Here is an 11,361-nt window from a genome sequence, read left to right on the forward strand (position 1 = left end):
ATTTTTTCTGATTGCAATTTAAAAGCAAAACAAACCAGGGCGAGCTGCTGGGTACTGGGAGTTGTAGTCCCAGAAAGTCACTTTTCTAAGCTGTGTCTCCGAGAGGACACTGACCCAACCCTGATGGCCTTCGCTTTTTGAAAATATTTTGGGATCAAGGACTAGTCATGCTCAGAATAGCATGATGAGACTTCTGCTGCTTCGGTGTAATTGTAACATCTGGGGTTTGATTTGAAAGTCGCTTGCATCACAAAATTCTCTAGCATCCAGATCTGAGGATTCGTCTTGGCATCTTGAGAAATGACAGAAGTCTCTGATCTGGGGACTCTTGCATCTTCTCTGTCTGCTTCCTACTCCCCCACTCTTTTGAGGGCTGGCTTTAGAAATGGGCAGCTTGGCTGCAGTCCACCTGAGATGGGAAGAGGCAGGGAGGAGATGGGAGCACGTTATGGAATTTTAAAACGGTGGGGCGGAGGAGTTCCCAGTGTGTTTCTTATTCCAAAGGCCTTGGTGCCAAACAGCTCTTGTAGCAGCATCCCTTGGATAATCACTCTGGTCCAGGAGCAGCTGCCAGGCTGCTCGGTGTGTGAGGCCCAGGAGTCTGTGCTGCAGTCAGCTCAGCAAGTGAATAACAATGAATGGAGGAGGCGAAGCTAGCTGGCTGGAGTTTCGGAAATGCACTGGGATGTTTTATGAATGCCAGAGGTGCTGAGATTTAGAGGAGCGCCACCGCTACTCCCCAAACAGATGGGCATTATCAGGCCAAGTTGGCTTGTTTTCCACATGGGCTGTGCTTTAAGCAGTTGTTTGCAGGGCTGCCAAGACCATTTTCCAAATGTGCTCCTATGCCTATAATAGCTGCATGGAAGAAAGTTCCACCAGATGCAGGCTATGACATGTTGCACCTGCAGGCATTCTTTCCTCTGTGTGAACAGCAGAACAGAGTTAAGAGAGAGAGATGCTTATATACCACCCCACAGAGCTTAGAGCACTCTCTGAGTAATTTACAATTTAATTATGCAGGTTATACATTGCCCCCCCTCCGCAAGCTGAGTACTCATTTTACCAACCTTGAAAGGATGGAAAGCTGAGTCACCTTTGAGCCGGTTACCTAAATCCACTGGGATTGAACCAGGTCGTGAACAGAGTTTTCATTGCAGTGCAGCAATTTAACCACTGCACCACGAGGCTGTTCAATATTAGTATGCTTGGTGCAAGAATATCACAGTCCCATATGCTCTCTTTAATACTCACTTTGTGAAATTTACTGCTTTTTTATTTTGTTAATTTAAAATTTGTATGTATTGCCCAGTTGGCAATGCCTTTGAGTCAGGGCACAAATTTGAAAACAATCAGTACATTTGCACATTTTGCACAAAAACAAGTAAATAAGCCAAAGAATCAAGGTGGCAAAATATTAGAATATTGAGATATTAAGATGTTTAATTAGTGGCCTATAGTCTATGTGGGAGGAAGTGCTCACCCATCTATTTCAGGATGAGGTCTTACCTAGCTCAGTTCACAGGCATCTCTAGCATTTCCTCATATCATAGATTGATGCTCCATACACTGTTAGGTGAGAGAATATAGAACATATTGACAACATGTGTACTTCTGCGCAAAGCCATTCAAAATACTACTGCAGTGAAGCCAAACTATGTGATTGAAATAATCACACATTCTTACCGTTTTATCCCTCACAACATTTTACACAGAAACACACAAACCACACACAGAGATAAGCCTACTCATTCCTCTGCTGTTCCCTTTGGTCTATTTTCAGATTCTAAGTAGAATCTGTGGGTCTCTGAGGTTAAACTACTACTCTCATCATCCTTAGACAGCAGTGGTACTGGCAAGGAATTCTGGAAGTTGTGATCAACAATATCCAGTGAGTTTCACATTGCCCACTTATCACCCCCTCACATTAGTAACCTGGCAAAGTCCAAAGTGCATTCATTGTAAAACGCCATATGTACAGATGGTACTATGTAGTAACAACAGCTCTTTTTCACATGCAAATTCTTCCAACACTCTCTGCTGGGTCCTATCCATATGCAGTGATTTTTTTTTTTAATGTTAATTGACTCCAGATCTTCATCTCTTGTCACCTCACTTCTGTATGGTTAAATTCTTCAGACATCCTGCCTCACAAATATTTTTCTGTCAACACTTTTCCAACATTTCACAAACATTGGAAGGCCAAAGCAGAATTCATTGAACTTTCCCTGCAACCTCCCCTCCCTCCTTCTGTAATCCTTTCAAACCATTGTGTTCCAAGTCTGCCTCCTGGCTGATTTCAGGCTTCAAATGCATTAAAGACAATGCAATTATTGTCTTAGTGTTTAACAATATTGTTCTCAAGACCCTTTAAAAAATATTGCATCGTTTTCAACCTCTGTATCAGAATTCTTTCTGTTTTTATTAGATCGAGATGCACTTTTTAAAGAACACAATGCCCAGAATTATGTTGATATGCATGTAAGAGCTGTGTAATTTACTATTGTGTAATTTAAATTAAGGCTAATTGTTGAGCTCTGGGGTGCTTCTTGGTTACATAGTTGAGGATGTGACCAAGAACATGCCTAAAATACACCCTGGCACCTCATCCACTGATTGGTATGTTCCACAAACCTCTTCTGAACACCAATAGCATCTGCCACTTGTCTTTCAAATCTGTAACTCTGCTAATTACTTGTGGTGGCAATCTCTTGGACTTGTTAATCACTTTTCTCTTTTGTTGTAATGTGTTTCATTTGAGCTTCTATTGTTATCGATTCATATAACATCCTTAAGAGATTTGATGCTCCTGACTCTAATATGATTCATGTGTAACTAATCTGCTCATTTTTCAAAAAGTTTCATCTTTGAAATTAAATATAATTAGAATAGATTTTCTGATACCCTCCTTTAAATGTACATGACAGATTTGGTAAAACTATTGTTACTGTTCCCAATCTGTTTGTGAAGTTAGTTGGTTCCGTGACTAACTGTTCTAAAACCCAGAGTGGTCTTAACCGACCAGATAGGCGGGATATAAAATAAATAAATAAATAAATAAATATTTAGAAATATCATAATTTGAAAGTACATGCACCCATTTGTTACAACATGTTCCTTCTGTTACTGTCTTTCTGTTTGCCTTCTTCATCAAGAGCTTTTTCTCTGTTTTGGTCAGAAAAGTGAAGATATGTCCCCAATACTAAATTATTTTTTAGATCAGGCGCAGGAATGGATAACTTGGGTCTTCTAGAGTGGTTGGACTGGTTTTCAAGCGTAACCAGTAGTTAGGATTATGATCATTGAAGTTTAGCTATTTCTGGAGGACCTCAAGTTACCCGTCTGATTCAGAGGTGTCATTTGAGTAGTGCAAAGCTTCTACTCAAAAGAAGGTGGAAATTCCAGTTGTATAAGCCTTTGTGTTTGCTTTTTCACAAAGCATTTGAAAAGCTATAAGGTATTGTAAAATCCATTTCTTTAAGCATGTGCACTAGTTGTTTCACAAGCAGTTGCACAACACATACAACTATATTTGACCTAGAGGCTACCTGCACTAGTTGCATATTGTACTGTTTTAGTGCTTGTGGAACAATTCCACCTCCTGCTTTTTTCCCCACTGGCATCACATTGGATGCGACCCAACGTTTCTGCCCATTCTGATTCTGAAGAAGAGTCCATTCCTTTTAGGCTTTCTAGGTTATTGGATTCTATGCCTTTTGTATATGTTGAAAAGAAATACCATTCCTGATATGCTGCCCCTTGTCTTTGTTATGTCCAGGGTTAACTGTGTGCTTTATAGAACCCAGTAGCCCCCTCTTCCATTGTCACTTGCTTCATTGCCAAGTCCAAAGGGGAGAGGTTCCTATTTGTGTATTGGTTCCCCACATAAGCAAGAACCTAGATTTTCCAGGATTCTTGCTCACAGAGAGAACCAAAATGCTAGCAGGAACTTCTCTTCTTCTGATTCCTCATTGAAACGGTTGGCTGGGTGCTGGGTTGACCAGTTCAGGCCCTCTGTCTTATCTTGATGGCTTCTACGATTGCCTCTTAGAAATGTAGTTCCAAAACACCTATCCAGCCTGTCTCTTTTGCTTCAGGTTTATTATACAATGCTTCCATTTCATGGAATAGCGGTTGTTGTTTTTTTCTTTTTGCTCACCGACAATTACTATTCCATCATGACTTCCATGACTTGAAAGACTGACTCAGCCATCCTTAAGGGGGAAATCGTCTCCAGCACAAACTGCTCCTAAGTTCCTGTCATCCTCCTTTCAAAAAACAGTCTGACATCGACACACTGGCAGCCTGGGTCCATTGCAATTCAGATTGAGCCTGTCCCTTTTGCATAGTCTCAGCTTGTCCCAGAAAGTTCTCATCCATGCCCTGAGACTCCTCTGCATGCAATTTTTCTCACTGGTAAGGAAAGATAAATCCACCTCAGGCTTTGGGGAGAGTGGGGTGCAGGAGTGGAAAGGCTCATCCATATTTATCAAACACGATCTCCGATTTGGCAAATCCTGTCCGATCGCCCCAGCTCTATTTTGCATTATTAAATATTCATACATGCTGGTTGACAATGTGGAGTTTGCACATTTTTCACTGCTGAATCATTTATGTACAATCAAAGGAGACACAGAACGCGGCAAAGAAAACCTTCCCCTATTAACTCTTGTCCACTTGGCTGCAAACCTCTTGCCATACTTTTCACACATAATCCCTGACGTGGGAACAGTGCAGAGCTTGGATTCTTCAATTTGCAATTCAACAGCTGACTAATATTAGATGTGGAGTGGCTCTAAAAATTCATAATATTGTACAGAGAATGATGGTAGCATTTCCAAATTGCCCTGCAGTGGTGAGGATGAGCGGCCACGTGCAGCCCCCTACATCATTGTTGGGTCTCCAGGAGCCAGTGATAAACCCACCCAATGCTGGGGGTGGGTGGGAAGGGGGGGAAATCCCTCCTTCTGGACCTGTAATAGTAGCAGGTTTTCCATGGGTGTATGTGGTTGGAGGGAGTTGCACAATAAAAAATAAAATCAAAAGGTGCCCCACTTCATTGCACTAGAACCTTTCCACAAATAGGAACTGAGATGTCTCTTATAGCACTGTATATATAGAACTGATGATTCGTATACTACAGACTAATCAGATTTGTACTGAACTGTGCCGGTTTTTTTAAAAAAAGAATGATCCCTTTTTAAATTGCCCCCTTCATTTTTTGCTGAAGAATTTGTGCTAATCCATTCCCACCTCCCTTTCCAAAGCTCCCTATTTTTCCATATCCTTCAACCAACCCATAGGAAAAGGCTGAGAGTGAGATTAGCGAAGAAAATCCAGAATGAATGTACTTAAAGCTGTTACAATCTGTCACCTGCCAGTGTAGAGCATGTTGGAGGGACTTAACAGGATAACAGCAAGCTGATTAGGTTCAGGCGGGTGAGCATACATGTCTCCTTCTTCCTTCCTGGGTTTAAAGAGGCTGATCCCCAGTCCCCTCATACACAGCTGATTTTCCTGAATTCACAAGAGGCTGGGATATTTCTCATGCTGTTAATCAGGGGTTGAGGCAAGGATCCCAAAGTGGCTGCCCATCCTCACTGACCTTTTGTGACACCACATTTCTTTTCACTAACCCTTCTGGGTCATCTTGGGCCATGTGTAAATGGATGACACATTTTCGTTCGCACACTGTACATCAAAGTAACAACCGAGCATCGCTGGTGCATCACTTAAAAAGAAATGAAAGAATCCACCAAAGATTTTCTCATTTAGTGGAGATCAAACTTTTCTATGCTACCACACTGAAAGCTTTATAAGATGCTTTTTACTACTGTGTTTCCCAGAAAATAAGACTGGGTCTTATATTAATTTTTGATCCCCCCCCCCCAAAAAAACCCCACATTAGGGCTTATTTTTGGGGAATTTTTTTTTTCATGTACAACAATCTACGTTTATTCAAACACAGTCATGTCATCTTCTTCTGGTTGCTGCACAATAGTTGAGGGCAGGGTTTCAGTTCACCAGGCCTTATTTTTGGGGTAGGGCTTATATTAAGAGCATCCTGAAAAATCGTACTAGGGCTTATTTTCGGGGAAACAGAGTAGTAATTAATTCTCAATTTTCATTACAGTGTTTGGAGAGAGTCCTGTTGTAATGTTGAGCAAGTAATTTATTTGTTACAATCCTACCACTTGTTGCTTTTTAAATACTTTCTTTTTTAAAAAAAGCTTAGGTTTGATAAGAGAATGGCATAAAACCTGCAAAATTCCTGTCACAATGCCCCTTAAAATGCCCTCAAAAGTAATGTTTGACAATAACTAGAAATGACACCAACAAAAAACCTGATTGCAGCTAACTTATTACGTTTAGCTCATTATTTCTGACCATTCATCCCTGAATACACTGGATCTTGTCTGAAATTAGAAGCTACATAGAGTCAGTTCAGTCGTCGTTCACATCGCTGAGGTAGATAGACCAATGATTTGACTCAGTATAAGGCAATGTCTTGTGTTTTATTTCAATGTAATTGAGTTTTTTGTTGAATAATGAAATGGGGCTTCAGACAGAGAGCCTTCCTTGATGCCATAATATAACTATTATGTATTTAGAGGCCATTGTGGGAAAGGTGAGCATCTGTGCTGAATTGTTGAAGTTGTATTCTTTGTCTTGAAAGAAGAGAAAGCAGAAGACCTCTTGTAGTTTCTGAGAACACTTCCAGGCACTGTAGAGATGAATAACACTAGCAGAATGTACATAGAGAATACAACAGAAAGTACCAAAAGAGTTGGTGACTCTTGTGGGGGTTTAGACACCTTGGACATAACACATGAGACTTAGTAGTAACAGAACGAAGAAATATCTGGATCATTAACATTGCAATTCCAGGGGATGCCAGAGTTCAAAACAAAGATTTGGAAAAACTAACAAAGTACAGAGAGTTTTTCGGGCTGTTTGGCCATGTTCAGCCGAAAAACCTACAACAACCATCAGATCCCAGCCATGAAAGCCTTCGAGAATACAAAGTACAGAGACCTGGCAATCGAAACATCTCACTTGTGGATGAAACACACTTTAGTGGTCCCCATAGTTGCTGGAGCTTTGGGAACGATATTAAGAAATTTCACACAGTATTATAAGCAGTTGCAGATCTCAGAAATCACACTATCAGAGCTACAAAAATGGCAATATTAGGAACAGCATACATACTGCACTAACATTTAACAGATACTTACATTTTTGGTTAAAACTTGTATCTGTTATATAATACCATTCAGTGTTTTTATAATTTTGATTAAATGTGCCTGGTATTTTTGTATGATGATAATGATGACATTAGAACTGCAGAGCTGGAAAGGACCCTATGGATGATTGAGTCCAACCCTTGTCACAAGGGAGGCACGGTAGGAAACTGAACTTCCAACCTCTGGCTCTTAGCTAGATACCTAAACCACAGATTCCATCAAGATATCTTCATCATTCTCGGCCTGGATATTGTTTTCAAGAGTTCAAATGTTGCAGAGATTGGTATAGTTCTTGCTTTGTGCTGCTGTCTATAATGCAAAAGAGGGGAAAGATAGGGATAGGATGACATGAATAGAAGCCAAGGCACGAGAGAAGGCACACCTGTGACTAAAGCCAAAGGGGCTGTTAGGAAACACCTGGTGGTGCTTCTTAGCACCAACTGCCAGGTTATGTGTGACAAGATGGTGAGAGAAGAGGTGTGGCTCATGCAGAACATCCCAGGTTTGATCCTTGACATTTCCAAGTACAACTGGGAAAGAGTCCTGCCTGGAACCCTGGACAGAAACTCTTCATTAGTAAGAGATGACAGAGTGATAATTGAATGCTTTCAGTCAGTGATGGCAGTCTCCTGATTCCTCTTAGTATCACCCATTTTCTTTCCTGTTTCTTCCCCTAGGTCTCCTGACAGTGGTAGTAAATCTGCCTGTAAGAGCTGCTTCTCTACTTCCTGTGTACTGATGCCACAGTTCAGGAGTCATCTCATCATGGGACAGAAAGTGCAATCAACTTCTTCAATAAAGGTTCAATTCCAAGAATCAGGACATATCCCATCTGTATTTTCTCTGGTGCCTGCACATGGGGAAGAGAGGTTGCCAGAACAGCATACTGCGGTTATATGTGTGAAATTGTCTTTTCTTTCTGCCCTCTCCCCACTTCAAAAGAAAGTATCTTCTGGCTTACTTTGTGGGTTTTTAATCTGAAATATGGTTTTCCGTAGACTTCCTTTTTCTCTTTCTGTGACAATGGAGGATTTACCACTTGGTACCCAAAATATTGATGGGCACCCTTCACCTGGGGAGGAATGACTGCCTTCTGGAAACATATGGTTGTGATGGACTGAGGCAGTTCCTAAGAGCCTAGGATGCCCTCCAGTTGCTATGAAGAAAGCATTCTCTTTTTCCTGTGCCTCTTCCTTTCACTCATTCCTCTACCCTCCAAGGAGGTGAGAAGATGCTAAAGAAAACATGTCATTGTTGCCACTCCAGACCAGCATCTGCTTTGCATACAGAGGGAAAGAGTTCACCAAAGGCTTGGAACATAGTATATGCCACTCTCCAGTAAAAGATCCTTGCAAAATGGCAGGGTGAATGACTGGGACAAAAATGTGTATTTAATTAACTTCTCTATTTGTGTTTACAAGCTTTTTATTTATATCAATTCACTGATGGCATCTGCCCAATCAACTGCTGAAAACAATTCTTATTTGCCAATAATCAGGGGCAGGCTCATAATTAGAGCAACACTGATTTAATATGATGACTTACACACCATTGTTAGCATATTCTGACTTGAGGAAGGATTCTTGGGATTGAGCTTTCATACTCGGCTTTAGAAAGCATAAACTCCCATTGCTTTTTGTCTTTCAGACCAAACCTATTAGCTTGGACTGCGTTGGAAATTTTTGAAATGGTTGGTTTTTCCCAGAGCATAGGATGGAGCCTTTGAAACAGGTTCATCTTTTATTAATGCTCCTTTCACTAGAATGATTAGTCCTTAAAATATTATTACTCAGGAGTTAAAAGGAGCAGTTTCTTCCACAGTTGTTAAACTGGAAGATACCACATTACAAAAGGTAAAGATTGAGACAGTGTTTTGGTGCTAATGGATACTTGAGACATGCTGTCCACACTGGCTCTACTTGACTGTGGCCTGCCATTGTGACCATTGGCAACTAGGGGCAAGAGGTATGCGTATGTCAAGAGAATGTTAGGTAACCGAGTAGGTTGATGTGGTTCTTCAGAGCCCTGCTCTACTAAACAGAAGTTCCAGAATGCCAAATCATGCGCCACTAAACCCCCCAAAAGGTTGCCATATGTCAGAATTGACTTGATGGCACACGATAATTATTATGCATTCGTCACCACAGGCTGGTAGCCTTACCTGTTTGGGGGTGAGGAAGTTCTAACTTCATACTCTGGGCCTGCATGGTAAGCAGTGTGCTTTCCCAACTTAGTTTTTACGTATCACAGCTGTCTGACTAACAAGGGAGTTTCTCGCCTTTAAAGCTAGAACACTTGCAATTTGTTTACCAAGGAGGCTCACCGGTGAGTTTTTGTCTGTGCTGACCATCTGCCCTCTTGATTTCAAGTCTTCCCTGACTTAGCAACAAAACTCCTTTAAATTTTTGCATTGTGTTGTGTCTGTCACTCACTTCTGGTATCTGATTAAAAAATATTAAAAGCCCCCCCAAGACCTACTGGTTACTACTGACCAAGGGTTTGAGAAATAATGCTGTAGAAAACTCAGCCCTCTTCACATGTAAATATCAAAACCTCAGAATTCAACCTTATTTCGACATCCCTTTTTTGTGTCATTGTGAATTGGACTTTTATGTTTTGAGGGCCTTTCCCACTGTAATCATTTCCCAAAATTTGTGACATAAGAAAAGGTAAGGAAATAAAATTCTAACTTTATTAGTCAAAGAGGAAACCTCTCTATCCTTCCTGTGTCTATGGGTAGCATAGTTCCTTTCACATGTATGTTCAGAGACCATACAGTGGAGGATTTATGACTGCAATTGTGAACATTCAACATTGATGAAGAAAATCTAAGACATCTATGTAACAAAAGCCAGCACTTCCTGGAGAAGAAATCCCATATGCAGGGGAAAACATGCAAAGATTTATACTGGGACTCAGAAATAATAGCATGGGAATTCAACAAGGAGGTCACTAGTGACACAGCTCTGCTAGGAATGATCTAGAGACATTTCTGAAGGGATTTGATTGTAATACTGCAGGGACAGAATGTTCCACAGTGGAGCTGAGCCTGAGATAACTGACTGGGGTTCTTAGTGGTGAATGTGTTGATATACGGACATTTGAGAAAGCTCATGTTGCCAATTCAGCTTGGAGAGGCAGTTCAACCAATTCCCTAATGACTTAAGAATAGGGGTCTAAACAAACAGAAAAAGGGGATTGATATATTTGTGCTACTGATGCAGTGGTGGTGGGGGGAAATGGGGCCTTGACATTTAGGACCCAAGGTCTGCCAACCAGCCTGCAGTGCAAAAGGAGTAAGGTTGCAACAACACTGACAATCGAAGCAATTCAGCTTTGCTGGAGCTTGAGTTGCAGTCTATTTTATGCTTCTGTTTAGATTTGGTGATCACACAGAGACAACAGATTGTTTCAGTGTCCACACTGGCCCCACAGTTCAATACAGTTGATCCACACCAGAGCCCTGCTTCCTTTGATTCCGTCCTCTGCTGATCCTCATCTGTCCTTTTAGAGTTCATTGTAAAGCCAGGAGGCTGTTTAAAATGTTGCACAGCACTAGAGAAAAAGGGACAGTTTTCTGAAGTTCTCCATAACATACAAACACTCACATACACACATACTGCACAAAGAGTAATGTGCTGTAATTTGTCACAGTTGTTTCTCTTCCATATTGATTTTTTCTTTTTTTTGTCCATCCCAAGGTGATATAGCACTAAACTTGGTAGCTACTCATTGTGATCATTCTTATTTCTGCTTTTCATGGTGTCAGCAATAAGGCCCTGCTCAATGTTTATGCAATGGTGCGAGAAGGTACTTGTCTGAAATTGGATATTCATAAACACGGAGCTCATTGTTCCTGGTGCTTGAGTTGTGGACCAACTTGGTTTACACATGGTTCACCATCAGAATCCCTGAGGCATATCAGGAGCCCAGCCTCTAGATGCATAGTTATCGACAGAGGTCATACTGTATATAGCTGTGTTGGTCCACAAAGCATTGGGAAGGGAATTTAAAAAAAAAAAAAACACTGCAGAATAATACTTTTATTAGCCATTTAAAACCTCACAAAATAGTGAGTATTGACAAGACCTAACAAATGTGTTGGGCTGTTGCAAGA

The 11,361-nt window shown here is 41.0% G+C and overlaps 1 protein-coding gene across 1 annotated transcript in view; it reads left to right on the top strand.

Annotated features, from left to right (window-relative positions):
• Positions 1–9,954, top strand: part of LOC110079872 (chemokine-like protein TAFA-5) — a 32,741-nt gene extending 22,787 nt beyond the window's left edge. The window contains exon 4 of the mRNA XM_020795289.3: positions 7,922–9,954. Within this exon, the coding sequence (XP_020650948.1) occupies positions 7,922–7,930 (9 nt within the window). The 3' untranslated portion in view covers positions 7,931–9,954. The remainder of the gene's footprint in view (positions 1–7,921) is intronic.
• The last annotated feature ends 1,407 nt before the right edge of the window (positions 9,955–11,361 follow it).

The sequence above is a fragment of the Pogona vitticeps genome, chromosome 4 (assembly GCF_051106095.1).
Source record: "Pogona vitticeps strain Pit_001003342236 chromosome 4, PviZW2.1, whole genome shotgun sequence".
Taxonomy (NCBI): Eukaryota; Metazoa; Chordata; class Lepidosauria; order Squamata; family Agamidae; genus Pogona; species Pogona vitticeps.